Source organism: Triturus cristatus, chromosome 9 (assembly GCF_964204655.1).
Source record: "Triturus cristatus chromosome 9, aTriCri1.1, whole genome shotgun sequence".
Classification (NCBI taxonomy): Eukaryota; Metazoa; Chordata; class Amphibia; order Caudata; family Salamandridae; genus Triturus; species Triturus cristatus.
Genome location: NC_140592.1, coordinates 256,225,560 through 256,241,709, shown reverse-complemented (window position 1 = coordinate 256,241,709; position 16,150 = coordinate 256,225,560). Strand labels below are relative to the sequence as shown.

The following is a 16,150-nucleotide window of genomic DNA, read 5'->3' as shown; positions in this document are numbered from 1 at the left end:
CTTAGAACTTTTCCCCTTCCATTTTAAAAATGTATATCTCTAGCTCACTGTATTAGATTATAGTTGTTTTGATGTAATTTTTCTATTTACAATTTTATCTATTGTTATATATTAGTTGTGATATTTTTTCTTGTGCTGTTGTTTGATTTTTTTTATTGTTTTGGTGCTGCTAAATACATTACACACTTTTCCTTAAGTTACGTTTGTCTGTTCTGCGTGACAGCTACCAGAGGTTGAGCCCAGGCTTATTTCCTGAACGTGTGTGTTCTACCTAAGAAGGTTTTAGACGTATTGGTTGGAAAGGACTCCAAATAATAATCAGCTGTCTTACAAATGTGTATTTGGAACCTCAATTTTTACTGCGCGTTGCAGGGTGTATCTCACAAGCCCTTATAAGTCACAAGGAAAAGGGGCATCAAATGGAATGTTTAACCCCTTGTGACTCACGAAGGAATGTGCAAATGCTTTGCAGCCCCAGAGTGATGACTTGTTATTGAGTGGTGAGAGCAATTAGTAGCCATTCATAAAATGCGAGCATATGCAGGTTTCTGGAATCAATGGGTTCTCATATCATGCATTATTAACTCTGTCACTTAAGGAGTTGAGGCTGCAATTATGTCACATTGATAATTCAAATATTGATAATGATACTTGCTGTCCCTTTCAGACTTTCATTCCTTTATGTGCTTTGGTGCGGAAGGAGAAGCAGAGCTGATTCAGCCCTCATGTTTTTAAGGGATATAACATGGAAAATTGCACTGACTCAGAGCAAACAAAACGCCTGTTTTCAAGTGCTTTCACTGTCTAACAAGCATGCCTTTACCATCAATTGTCTCAGTTAGTGCATGATTTAGACAGCACAGCTTGGAGACAGAAAGAGGCAAAACCATCTCACTGTTTCCAAGCTGTGCCGTCTGATAAAGTCAGAGGAACATCAGGGGGTTTACAAAGAAATGGCGTGGTGTTGCGAGCAATTTAGCTAAACCGTTCTGCGTCATTCAAAAAAATGCAGGGATGCACACCTCTGTGTTTTCCTTAGCACTGGCCCTAAAAAAAGCTGCCTAGCGCCAACAAAGACACCCGTCACCATGGTGCAAGGCAGCCTGTTTTACAGGGATGATTCCCTGCCAATCAGGCAACCTTGCACCAAGGTTCAAGGGTGCCTGTTTTGCAGGGATGATTGTTTACGCGAGGTAAGGGACATGTTCCTGCACATAAACAATCTTTAGTGGTGTTAATTTTTGGCGCTGCCTCAGATCTACACATCCTTTTAAATCTGGGGCCGCATCAAAAAGCAATTGATGTTGAGTGAAATGCCCACAGCAACACACATTGCACGCCCCTTTCAGATACCTGCATGAAAGGGTACAGTATTTACAAAGCAGAGTTAAGCCACACAAATATGGAACAGGTCATTGAGCTACAAGAGCATCCTTAAAAGTGACGCTCAGTTGGTGCAATGCCCTTGTAAATATGCCTCCAAGTTTTTGAATGCAATTTAGACAGTACAAGTGCATAAAACAAGTGCTATTCTCTGAGCTAGCACAGCTGTTCATGATATATGATCCCATTGAAATAAATAATTCCCTCTGTGCACCAAACCGGGAAACAACCTTTACAATGCAGTCATTACATCGCAGTACCTTTACATAGCAGTCATTACATCGCAACATTCTTTACATCGCATGTCATTACAACGCAGCCATTACATCGCATGTCACTACAACGCATGTCATTACAACACAAGTCACCTCAACACAGGCATTACATCGCAAGTTATTACAATGCGTACCATGACATTGCATAGTACCCTTACACTATCCAACACTTACCCTACTGTTGCACTCACTGGAGTTAGAATAGTAATATTTACACCTAAACTATCCAACACTTACCCTACTGTTGCACTCACTGGAGCTAGAATAGTAATTTTTACCCCTACACTATCCAACACTTACCCTACTATTGCACTCACTGGAGTTAGAATAGTAATTATTACCCCTATACTATCCAACACTTACCTTAAATGCGATTTAATGGTATGCATTGTAATGGTATGCGTTGTAAAGGTATAATGCGATGTAATGGAATGCGTTGTAAAGGTAGTTTCTGAAAATGCACTGTAATGGCATGCAATGTAAAAGAACGCGTTTTAAAGGATGTTGCGATGTAAAAACTGTGTTGTAGAGGCATGCGCTGTAAATGTATGCGTTGTAACGTCATACATTCCACCAAACCACTTACCTGGCACCACATTGCTGCAATATGTAATATTAGTATAATTCTGCAGGAATACCAATTCATGCTTTAGCAACTGGAATTGAAAGATTTACATCTACCTTTTATGTTTGCATTGGTACATAGAATCTCAACTCCTTTGTGTATTCCTGTAAAATGGTAATTTTTAATCGTCTAACAATTAGTTCAATTTTTGTTGAAAATAATGTTGGTATATAATGCAAAGTACATTTTTAAGTTACCCTGGGCAGTATAATCCTACTTTAAAGTTAATTTAAAAAAACCGTTTTCTTTACTACCTAGAAATAATTGCTTAAATAACGGTCTTCTTTGGGGTATCCAAATGTGCAGACTGTGCAGAAGATGCACCACAGCAGTTGTAAAGTCTGATCGGAATTATAATGCAAGTTAAGTCGTGACTAATGTGGATGATAATAATACAATGCCATGCAATTTTGCTTTTTACAGAATCTCCCCTGGAGACACTGTGGAAACTCATGGAACACGGAACGATGCTTCTCCAATTACAGCATGGCTAACACCACGAATATGACGAGCGCTGTTTTAGAATTTTGGGAGTAAGCTCAATTTAGTAATCTACACATTATTCAAATGTTCATGTCATTCTGTTGTGTTTTGGTCACATCACTAGGTGACGTATTACTCTACAAGGTCGGCTTGTGAAAGCAAAAACAGCTCTGGCTTAAATGCTCAAACCCGCCTGCTTCCTTCCCCTTTTCGCTCTAACTCTCCCTTTCCACCTATTCTCTCTTTCTCCTTCTCTCCTTGTTCTCTCTTCTCCCTCTCTAATCTCTTTCTCCTCGCGCTCCTTTCTCCCTTTCTTTCTCACAATCTTAAAGCCCCACCCCGCTTCTCTGTTGCAATTAACCATGGGGAGGTGGGGAAGGAGACAAAGTCACCAGCTGCAGACTTGAAATTTCAAAGCCAGCCTCCAAAAGCTTCAGACCACCAGTAAAATGCCCAATGGGATTAGATGCCCAATTAAATAAAATGCAAGCCAGTCCTTTGTACTCTATCATAATATGTATTTACAAATACCTTGTATGTCTCAGGAGGGCGCGGGACAAGATGGCGGGCTGAACACGCCACTGAGCGGCAGCACTGTGAGACGCTCCCTCTCTCCCACTCTGTCTGAGAACGGTGCCGCATGAGAATTATTCAAGAATAAGCTCGAGAAAAACCTACTCATTTACCCGTTTATTTTCTTCACTTGCTGATTTTCTCTATCGAACTAAGACACCGAACTAAGACACCGGATGCTGCGTTTCTTGCTGGGTCGTTGTGGACGGAGGTCTTTTCTCACTCGACCGATGATTACCTTGGGTGTAGCTGGAGCCTTTTGGGACTCTTCATTCGGCTGCTCTGGTCTAGGATCGCAACGGCCTCCGGCAGTGTGCTCCGCTCACGGCTTCTGCTCCTGCTTAGGAAAAGAGTCGTGGCTTATTTTGGATACCCGCGTCATGGCCCCAAAAAATGCTCATAGATCGGCTCGGACCGGGAGGGGTCTCACTGTCGAGAGTTCGGCTTGTAGTGGAAACATTGTTGCAGCTACAACTTCGGCTCCTTTGGCGGCTTCCCTGGTGGCCTCGGAGGTTACAGCAGAACACGCTGGGAATATCGAGAAAACAACTGCGATCCCCGGTAAGCAGATTATTCGAGCTTCCTCATTTTCTGCAGATACACAAGGCAGGTCAGGCTCCGTATCAACTTCTGGGAGCAACGTTGTCTTTGCTAGCCCCCCAGTGCCTCTCTTGCCCTCGACGCATATTGATGCTTTGTCTCTGACTGGTATCGGATCTGATCCAAGTATAAACCAACAATCAGATAACTACAGTGTTAATGGAGAAACAAATCCTAACTTATCTAACAAGGGATGTCCAGAGACTCTTATTTTGGCCGGTGGGGGGACGCTCACGGCCGACATTTCGAAATCGTCTGAATGCTCTCAAGGGGCCGGCCAGACATACGCACACACAGAGAAGAGCTCGAGTATACTGATTTCGCCCACTATGGGCATGCAATCTATATTAATCAAAGACAAAATAAATCACAAAGAAACAGAGGACTGCCGGGTTGACGATGATGAAGATTCGGTTGAAGGAGAAGAAGAAGAAGATATGCCTAGTCCTCCCCTACGACACTCTGGTCCCAAAAAGGGAAAATCAAAAGCGAAACATAAAATAAAGAAAGGGAAGATTCTCAATACTTCCATTTTGTCCGTTTCAAGCTCAGTCCTCAAAACTCGTGGCAAAGCCATTATTGATGAAAGTCCCTTACGACGGTGGATACAGGCAAAAGGTGGGGTTAAGAATATGCCTTTACGTCTCTCAGGCACTCACCCCACTGAGGAAGAAGAGCATCTAAAGGAGTGCCCCACAACAGTCGGAGACAAAATAAACCAACCTGCCTCGACTATCTCATCCACTGCTGCTTCAGGTATTTTCCTAGCTGAATCTCATGATTCTTATGTCTCTACTGCCTCTACTGCAGTAACCACTACCGAGTTGGATTCCCAACGGCCGCTTTCAATCCCTGCAAGTCCCGCAAGCTCCCTGTTTACCCAAGATTACACTGGACGTAACCTTTCTTCTTTTGATCAGATCTTAAAGATCTTGACTGATCATAGAAACGAAGCACAACAACACTTCTTACAGCTTAGAGAGGACAATTGCCAACTACAGAAGTCTCTAGCAGAAGCTACTAAACAATCTGGAATAATCACTCAAGAAGTGGCGGAGCTACAGCAAAGGGTCGCAGGTATCGAGGAAATATCTGCCCGGGCCGAAACTTTAACTAGCCAACACGACACGCAGATATCTAGTCTTCAGAATAAACTTGAAGATATGGAGAATCGTCAAAGAAGGCAAAATCTCCGACTTTTTGGCATAGCGGAAGGCTCAGAAGGATCTGACCCACGGGCCTATATGGTGAACCTTTTTCAGAGAGCTTTCCCAGACTTATCAGATTGGGATTGGGACTCCCAGCTACAAAGGGTCCATAGGCTACCTCTGGCTCAGAGAAATAAAGAGAGTAAATTTCCACGGCCTTTTTTGATATACTTTGGCAATTATCTATTAAGACAAGCGGTCTCCTCCAAGGCCAAGCCTCACTCCCCTATTAAAATCGATAATGTTATGTTCTTTGTTAGATCTGATTTGAGCAAGGCCATTATGGACAAACGATGGAAGCTACGACAACTTATTGACCCTTTCAAATCTCTCGGTGGGCAGGTATTCCTGCAAGAACCTGCCCGTTTAAAAGTAATGAAGGGGGGCCATACATACATTTTTACCGATGTTAAAGAAGCTGAGACTGCACTTTCGAAATTTAGCTAAGAACCATCTATAAATCTTCCATGTACATAATTATTCACTTTAGGCCCTAGCAGATTGGTCGCTACACTTAATAGCTCTGCTTGGGCAAAGTGTCTATAAGAGTTGGGTTATTAATATTGAACACATTACGTGACGTGATGCTGCACATATGTGGTTTTTCTCAGGCTCGTTAAACCTTTCTCTTTTTTCATATTAGCAGCCGCATTCGTATTTGCACATGCACTGTATGGGTTTTTCTTCTTCTTTTTTTTTTTTTCTTTTTTAGGCGGAGTGGGGGAGCTAGAGGGAGTTATCCGATGTTGCCTCTCAACTAGGCTGCCCAAACAACGGCAGCATGGAACAAAGGGGTGCTCTGCCCCGGGGGGTTTGGGGGGAGGTCCCGGCTGGGATGGGTTTGGAGTAGGGGTTCACGGGTGGTTGTTAATAATGTTAAAAATTACAACACAATAGTAACACTTACTGAAAATAATAATAAAAAAGAAAAGCTGATATGTATGATAGTTATCATTAGAATAGCTGACTTTCTAACACTTTTGAAATGCTTAGACTTAGCTGTTTAGTATGGAATGTTGCCGGCCTTAACTGCAAGAATAAGAGACGATTAGTTCAGGAAGAACTTAAATTGTATAATCCCCATCTAGCTTTATTCACTGAGACACACATCTACTACAAAGATAGGAATTTGTTAAGGCTATTAGGATATGAGGTTGTTACGTGTACAACTCTAAATGCTACTATCAGAGGGGTGGCTATCTTAAAACAGAGACAATTGAAACTAAATGTTATTAAAACAGCTGCAGATAAAAGGGGTAGATGGATAATCATTCAAGTCGATTTGGAAAATTGTAAATATGTTATATGTTCCATATACGGACCTAATATTGACGACCCTTATATTTTTGATTGGTTAAACATTGAACTATTGGAATGGGAGGGAGAACTCTTAATCGGCGGCGATTTTAATTGTATAATCGATTATGACATAGACACTACTAAACATAGGGGGTTTTAACGTATGCGGAAGACACGGGCGGCCATATTGGAACTAGGCCGCCTACATAACCTAAAAGATGCTTGGAGAATTCTTCATCCTAAAATACCAGGGTACACGTATTACTCCGCACCTCATAAACTATGTTCTCGGATAGACATGATCTGGGCCTCCGATAAGATTCTAGAATCTAGCACTATCGGTATTTGCCCAAGACTTTCCTCAGACCACAATCCCATTCTTTTTATTTTCAGTTCAGTTTCAAGAAGACAAGATATAAGATTATTCTCTTTCCCCAGATAACTTTTTTCAGATTCAGAATTCATACTACAACTTAAAGAACATATCTCTGAATTTATCGATATAAACCTCCATTCTACCTCTCCAATCCATGTATGGGATGCCTGTAAGGCCAGCATAAGAGGATTTACCCAACAATTTATTTTTATACAAAACTCCAAACTCCGCAAAGAGGATAAGACCATTACTACCAAAATTTTGTCGCTAGAAAATCAACTAGCAGACGCTCTTATACAAGGCTCATCAGAAGCAGATAAACTAGGACTAGAGCTAATTAGTCTTCGATCTGCTACTAAAAATGTTCTTAGAGAACGAGCCAGTGTAAAATTACATAAATTTAAAATCTCTCAATATGAGAGCGGCGATAAAATTGGTAAGATTTTGGCTTATAAAATTGTGGATGACAAAGCCAATACAACAATTAAATTCATTAAAGGCCCCAACAATACTATTTATAATCAAACTACAGATATAATAGAACAATTCGTTAAGTATTACAGTCATCTATATACTCCGGAAAATAACCCTACATTACATAATATTAAAGCATACATCGGCAATCGCGTTACCAATAACATAGAAATCGAACACAATAGGCAACTTGGGGAGAATGTTACCATCGCCGAAATCAGAACGGCTATTACTTCTCTTTCGTCTGGTAAAGCTGCAGGGGAAGACACACTCCCTATAGAATTTTATAAAACTTGTATCGATGAAATACTTCCCCTTTTCTGTTCAGTAATCAATTCGATTGGTCAAACAGGGAAGGCTCCAAATTCTTGGAATTCTGCTAAAATTGTTTTCTTCCTTAAAAAAAATAAACCTGCTGAGGAATGTGGCTCTTACAGGCCTATTTCATTAATTAACGTAGATGCCAAAATATTTTCTAAAATTCTTGCACTCCGATTAGCTCCTTATATGCCTGAGCTAGTTAATCCACAACAACATGGATTTATCACCGGCCGGGACACTACAGCCCATGTTAATATGGCAATTACTGCTTTTGATGTAGCAGCGGTTAATTCCATCCGACTCGGCATGATACTCTTAGATGCTGAAAAGGCATTTGACCGAGTCAGGTGGGATTACCTTTGGGCTGTAATGAGGGCGTACGGCTTTGAAGGTCGATATTTAAGATGGATACAGGCCCTATATGACTCCCCAACTGCTAAAATTAGCTATGCAGGCATGATCTCCCCAGGTTTCAAAATACTTAGGGGTACGCGGCAGGGGTGCCCGCTTTCACCCCTGCTGTTTGCGCTCTCCATGGAACCGTTTATAAATTCATTACTAACTCAACCCCATATTATCCCACTGGAATTCGGCTCTAACTCTCTGAAAATCACTGCATATGCCGACGATATTGCTATATATTCCACTGATGTAGAAAAAACTCTTACAACGATAATTGAAGAATCTAACACTTTTGGATTAATCTCAGGATACAAATTAAATCTAAGTAAAACACAGGTAATACTAAACTACAAACCATTGACTTCTGTACAAGGTACCTGCCGGGTGGCGACTTATTTAGGTGTTAAAATATCAGCCAAAGTAAGCGATATAAATTGCCTCAACTATGATGTTTTATTGAAAGAAACCGCTGGCCTACTCAAAAAATGGCATAAAATACCCTTAAGCCTTATAGGCCGGATTAATTTAATTAAAATGAAGATCTTGCCCAAATTTCTATATTTATTTAGGTCTATACCCTTACGGGTTAACAATTCTTTTTTTAAGAAACTAGATGGGATTCTTAGTAGCTATATTTGGGGCTATAAGAAAGCTAGAAGATCGCTGGCCCTGCTTAAATTACCGATTAATAAAGGTGGTTTAAACTTCCCCGATTTCAAATTATATTTTTTGGCAACCTTTTTTGGCCGCCTCCGTAGTCTATTTATCCCAAATAGTCCATACTACTACCACCAATTTATGCTGGGCACTGACTCTAATCAATTTCTCGCAAGAACAAACGACCCTAACTATTTCAAAAGGGTCAAGTTTAAGACTGCGCGAGAGACAGCTGCGGTATGGAAATCTTTATTAACTACATGTAAGACTTCTCTTTTTCATTCAAAGCTTTCTTTGTGGGGTAATCCTGGTTTACCAGGAATATTCAATGACAGACTTGGGACCGTTTGGGCCAATTTGGGAATTTTATTTTTTGGGAGACCTTTACGGTAATCAGGGATTTTTGAATTTCACAACGCTTACACTTCTTTTTAATTTAACCGAAGCTATGCGATTTAAACACATGCAAATTAGAGATTATCTGGTTTGCAAAATGAAAATCAATCAAGTCTCGGACTCAGATCTATGGACGTGTTTTTACTCGGAAAATCAGAAGTCACTAATTAGCAGGGGTTACAAATGTTTAAATAATTTTAAAGAGGATAACTGTTCCAAAATTGCTCTGAAATGGACATCTAGACTAGGGACCAACATCACCTCTACCAAAATTTCGGCATCACTCTGTAATATTAATAAAGTGGTTCAATCATCGAGCCTTAGGATTCAGTTATATAAAACCATCTGTTCTTTATATTATACCCCGCTTAGAATTTCCAACTGGTCTCAAAATCTTCTATCAAATTCACGTTCTAAGTGTCCCAAATGTGATCTTGTCGCGGCTGATATCACTCATATATTTCTTACTTGTCCAGTTTTATCCGAGTTCTGGTCCGGATTTGAAAATATTTTACTGCAAAAACAAATTGTCTTTGGTTCTCTCTCGCCATTGTCTGTATTATTAGACATACAATCTGAGAATTGCCCACACAAAGTCCTATTAACAGTTTTATTTTCTTGTGCTCGATTGACAATTGCTAGGGCATGGATTTCCCAGAAACCCCCACATATTCTGGAATGGTGGTTTTTGATTAACGAAATTTACACTATGGAGCGTGCTATTGCCAAAATGAGAGGATTGAAATCATCGAAAAAATTTGATAAAATTTGGGGAACTTTTCTCTAATCCTTTTTATGTCTCTATTGTTTATCTATCTGTACGGCCTACACGATATCAAATGTATATGTTACCACCATCAGCTAATCTCTGTTTTTTTTTTGTTTTACTTGTGTTGTCAATAAAAATATTTTCAAAAAAAAAAAAAATACCTTGTATGTAATGGAGGGTTTGCATAGCTTTAGTGAAACTTCATGGCTGCTGCAAAGTGTCTTAAGGGAAGAAGTGGTTCTGCAATTCAGACTCCCTTTGATATGATTGGATCGTCGATTGATGGGAACATATGTGTTTTCTGTCCCGGTTGAATAATAACAGATGCTCTACAGCTCCAAGATGCAGGGGGTTGCATGTTCCAGTGGATGGATAGCCTTGTGAGTTGGGCGATCTTTTTCTACAACTTTGGTACTTGCCAAGGCAAACAGTAAGGGGGTGTGCCGCTTTGATTTTAGAAGTATGGTCATCTTCTAGGTGTGAAGGTCTTCCTGAGGTTGATAAGACTGCAGAATTCAAGTTATGTTCTTTCAAATCAATGATATCAGCTCAAAAAACCCACATTCAACCCTGACCAATATTACAAAAATGTGGCAAGATTTTGAGATAATGAGCTGAGCATATCGAACACACATGCACATAGGAGTGAAAAGTGTCAGAGGAGTATCAAATGATAATATGATTTTTTTCTAGACAAACGTAAAGCATGTGCTGTCTTATTTAAAAAACCCTCAAAAACGAATGCCCTCCATGTGTGAAGTAACATATGGGATATAAGACAGAATTCCAAGTCACAAAGGCGTTTTCACTCTTCTTGGTTTTGACTTCTTTGCTCATAGCAACTTTGATATTTTATCAGCCTTTAAATGTGTCTATTTTGAGAATGTACTTATTTTAGATCAGGACCTTCTTAGCCATCCGGGTGTGGGTGGCTTGGTGTGTGTGTGTTTGTGTGTGTGTGTGTGTATGAAGGAGAATGGATACTGATGGATGGATGGTTAAATGGAAGTATGAGTGGAAAGGTGGACAACTCAATGTATTGAATGCATGAGAGTCTGAGGATGGATGGAATTTTAGGTGTATGTTGTGCACAATGTGCCAGTAAAGATGATCAAACAGACTGGAGCTGCTCACATAGACATGGGCAACTCTTTGTACCGGGTAGATCTGCTCTTTGAGGAGGGGGACATAAGGGGTACTTTTTGTCTAGTGTATGATCTTTCTGCCATATGAGACTAAAAGTTGTACAGGAGACTTCCTATTGATCCAGGGGAGTCATCTTTGTTAAGAAGTTTGCCATGAAACTGGGGGCTATATCATTCATTACTTTACAAACGTAGAATTAAGAAACAATTATTTGCATTTCCCTTTTCACATAAATGCATTATCCAGCAAGAATATCTAAAGTTCTCTTCAGCTATCCTCAATTAAGGAATGAGGGCTCCACCTCCTCCACATCACCTCTAAAGATATTTATTATTCACATTGCTGATCCATTTTGTAAGCAACTCATATCTCTTATTAGAACATTGGAATGTTGAGAACTCCTTTGAAGACAATGGAGGAGCTCCAGGCTTATAATGGGTGGTAAACGCCCTGGAGTATTCCAATGTTTGTCTTCATGTTTCTCCCTTTGTTTAGAACATTCTACACAGTGGGTAGAATGTTCTAACAGGCTTATAGCCCTCAGGCCATACCAGTTGTTAAATACCCTCTCCCTCATTATAGGCCCTCGCCTGTGGCTCGGGCCTATAACTCGTGTTTAGGGCCTTTAACAACCAGTAGAGCCCTTGGCAGAGGGCTATCAGGCTATATTACCAATGTTTGAAGTAAATGACTATGTAGTGATCTTGTGAACATATCAAGAGCTATACCTTCTTCTCCGACAGGAAAAACATGGTCACAAATATTTAGAGTGAAATTATTATGCACATATACATCAATTACATTGTGATACAAACATTGAGCTTTTTAACATAGATGTAGATTTAGATCTCACTAGGATTTAACTTCCATTAGAACATTAGAATGTTGAGAGCTCCACTGAAGACACTGACACTTATAATGGGTGGTATAAGCCTTCTGCTCCCACATTCCATTGTTTGTCTTTCTGTTTCTCCCTTTTTAATTTAGAACATTCTACCCTTAATGAATGGAATTTTCTAATAGCCTTATAGACCTTCTTCTTTGGGCTATTCCTGTTAAAGGCCCTCACCGGCATCATAGGCCCTCACCTGCAGCTTGGGCCTAGTACTTGAGTTCAGATTACTTTAACAACTGGTATAGCTCTTGCAGTGGGCTATAAGGCTATATTGATACATGCCAATCTATGATGAGCAGGTATATGTTCTTCACTGCCGTACTGATTTCATGGCATGGGACTTAAAACTACTACTCATAAATGTAGCCAACCCACCCACTCCTCTACCATGCACACCTGGAATTGTCTAATTCAGTGATACTCAAAAGTACGGCCTGGGGGCCAATTGCGGCCCTCTTGACCTTTACATGCGCCCCCCCCCCCCCCCGGAGAACAGCAGCATCCTGTTTAGTTGCTGAGCACTAATGTTCATAAAACAATGTTAAATAAACAGGCAAACATTTATTAACCTGCAAATAAATGCTGGCACGTTTATTTAACATATTTTTAGTGCTCCTTACACAATCTCTGACCCACCCAGACCCCCTACCGCTACCCTGCAGGCATCAGTGTGGCCCTCAGTCACACCAAAGACCATACTTTGTGGACCCTGGACAAATGTTTATGAGTACCTATGGTCTAATTAAAAAGCACAAAGGGATTAATTGCAGAGGGATGTAATGCACCAAGTGTTTGCCAACATTAGACTCCCAAGAGTTTTTAATGTATTTTGTATATCAGGTTGCCTATACCATCTTTGAAAGTAAAAAATATTCCAGGATAGTGTTGTGAGTTTAAGCTCACTGCTACTTATAAGAGATTCTCCAGCATTTTTAAGTAAGTGGCCATTATGTTGTATCTTCAATCTCAAGATTAACAATTCAAGTAGTTATGGTCTCAATTGATATGATACCCTTCATTAGTCACCCTTGATTTTTGACAGAGAAAAGCATCCCTAAACTCGATTGAACCTTGAAAGTCGGCTTTAGTGATGGCTACTTTATTCATAGGAAATGTAGAAAAGCCTTTACCCACAGCCACTGATCCTCCTTCCTAATCATATTACAAACCAAGGAATTATAAGACTCAATGTATGCAAACTTGTGACTATTAGGGGCCTACTACAATGGCGGGTGGACTTGCGTCTACTTGACACCATCTCAGAACTGGGACCAACTGACCTTTGGTTGGCGGTTACAACCTCCTGATTAGGATACGACCGATGACATTTCGCTATGGTAGCATGTATTACAGCCATAAACCGGTTGTAGTACATGTTCCCATAGGGAAATGGGAGGTGGTGTTAATCCCTGCACCCGTGGCAGTAACCTCAAGGTGCCTTCGACAGGGTGCAGGGATTGACAGGCGGGCACCATAGGTGGGCGCGCACACAATGGGGCGCTGCTAGGGGCCCCCAAACATGTATTCCAACAGGGTTTTCATGCCGGAAAGGCCAGCATGGAAACCCTGCCGGAAGTTGCGCATGATAATACCAAGGGTGGAAAGACCGCCCTTTGGGATTAAGGACCGGCCTCTGACTGGATGACAAGTTCCTTGAGCCCGTCGGAAGCCGGCCGGAATGACCAGCCAGTTGGTCCGCCATCGCTGCAGGCAGGTGTCCTTCCGACAATGTTGACTGTCATGTTGACAGTCAGTATCCCACACATACTGGACTCCTTTATTAAGCAGATTGTGCATGACACTCGTTTGCACTGCGAAATTAGGCACACACACCTACTGTCAAATACAGCTGTGCCTAAAAATGCTTGAAATTCTTCCTTGCACTTGGGATATGGCAGAACTACTATTTTGTTGACTAAGTCCTCTTCATGGGAAGATTAAGAAATAGGAACAGAAACAATGGAAGCACCATCGTTTTAACCATTGAGATCCTCCCTATCAGAGATAATTGAAGCAGAGACCAGTTATCTAATACATTTTTCAATTTCGTAATCATCCTAGTATAATTCAAAGAAAATAATTGCCCGAAATCATTAGTGACGTATATCCCCAGATATCTAATTGGATGCTATGGTTTTAGATGAATGGCAGATGGAAAATCCAAAGAAGTCGTATTAAATGTCAAAATCTCGGTTTTAGCCTGGTTAACTTTGTATCCTCCCACTTGTGTAAAGTTTTGAATTTCATCCAGCACATTCTGTACATTAGCTGCCCCGGCTTTCAGATATAAAATAATATCATCAGCATAAAGTTACATTTTTGCCATCCTGTCAATGGGAGGCAAGATCATTAAGTTTTTCCAGATCTTCTCAGCTAGGGGTTCAATAAACAGTGAAAATAAGAGAGGGGATAACAGACACCCCTGGCGAGTTCCGCGATTAATAATAACCTTACCTATTTCTAAGCCATTAACCCCTTCGACGCTCATGACGGAACGGTTCCGTCATGAGCGTCGGTTGAGCTGTGCTCATGACGGAACCGTTCCGTCATGACCACGCCCGCGCAAGCAGCGCTCAGCACAGCGGGGGAATCCGCCCCGCATGGAAGGGGTTAATCATAATTTTGGCTTCCGCACCCCTGTAAACTTTTGTTAGCATCTGTACAAATTTCTGTGGAAAACCAAACTTCCGTAAAATAAAAAATAAAGCACTCCAATCTACTAAATCAAAAGCCTTTTCGGCATCCATCATCATAATCGTTGCATTTGTCTTATTAATAGAAAAATAATCAATGTCTTGCATTAAAAAATAAGTGTTCGACGTCATCAAACGTCCTGGAATAAAACCATTTTGATCACTATGCACCACCTGTTGTGCACAGGGAGCTATCCTTTTTGCTCAGATTTTCATTAGCAATTTATAATCTATGTTTAGCAGACTAATAGGATGATAAGAACTTGGATCCAAAGGATCTTTATCTTTTTAAAGAAAAACTATTACCACGGATTCCTTAAAACTTTGGGGAATATTAATACCATCCTTAATTTCATTGAGCAGTTTTACTAAAAACGGAAGCAACTCATCTTGAAATATCTTATATATTTCTACAGGAATCCCATTTGCTCCACTGGATTTGGCATTAGCCATACTTTTTAATACAAATTGAGCTTCAGGGATTTCTATTTGAACATTCAATGCCTCTAAAAACTGCTGCGGTAGCGAAGGCAACTCCAATGAATGAAAATATCTCCAGGGTTCTGCTCCATCTACCCCCTGGGTTTCTCCATAAATATGGTCAAAATGAGCACAAAACACCAATAACCTGCTTATCATCTTCTAACATACCTGTTGCTGGATTTTTAATTTGAGTGAAGGCTATGGAGATCCCAGGCTCTCCGTAGTCCAGGTGATCCAGATCCCGCCTTCTGGAGGGAAGGCCACAGTGGACTGTGTGGAGTGGAGAGGGCAACGGCGACCGCTCGAGAACGTGAGCTGAACGTGAGCTGAAATCATCCCGAAAGTCCTGAATCGGGACGTGTAAACTAGCAGTGTTCAGCGGTGAGCCTAAATTGCGTCCAGGCCGAGCATCTAAATTCGAGCACGGCGGATAACTGAAAACTACAGTTTCAATTCCCAGGGCCAACCAGGCAATGCTGTAACACCGCAATGTTGCATCTCCTTCAACCGGTAAGACCTGGACTGAAAATATACAAGCAGGCGCTGTTGTCGATGTGTCTATAACATCGGGTAGCAGCCTAGTAGAAGATAGTACGACACTGCTTTGACTTAACACCTTTTTGCATTGAAGGGCACAAATTGAATCGCAATACTTGGACAACTGCAAATGTAAATTTTGGAGAGAGCGTGTAGCAGGACATCTAGGTCAGGACTCCCCGTTAACTGAGGTCATCCGAGGTGTAAGCCTAACTATCAGCCTAAGTATCAGCCTGTTGGTATTTTATTAGCAGCAACAGACAGCAACAGATATTGATGCCTCGGGTGGGAGTACTCCAAAGTGCTTCAAAGGAGTTAATTGGAGTTAACTGGAGCTAATTGTAGTGGTTGAGAGCGAGCGGCAGCAGCAAAAGAGCTGTAATGGCAGGGCGGTGATTAAGACTTTTGGTTGATATTTGACATTTGGCAGGCAGACGGGAACTGTACATTTTTTTAAAGTAGGATGGGAAGACATTTGAAGCAAGCCAACGCGGTAGCGAAGGTTGATGCAGCGACTGGAATGAAAGCTAAAAAATTACTTGTGAAAGCTAAGGG

At 41.0% G+C, this 16,150-nt stretch overlaps 1 protein-coding gene across 2 annotated transcripts in view; it reads left to right on the top strand.

Moving 5' to 3' along the window:
- Positions 1–16,150, top strand: part of SLC6A1 (solute carrier family 6 member 1) — a 558,279-nt gene that overhangs the window by 260,825 nt on the left and 281,304 nt on the right. For both annotated transcript variants that reach the window (XM_085624874.1, XM_085624873.1), the window contains one exon: positions 2,707–2,816. In XM_085624874.1, the coding sequence (XP_085481000.1) occupies positions 2,707–2,816 (110 nt within the window). The remainder of the gene's footprint in view (positions 1–2,706; positions 2,817–16,150) is intronic.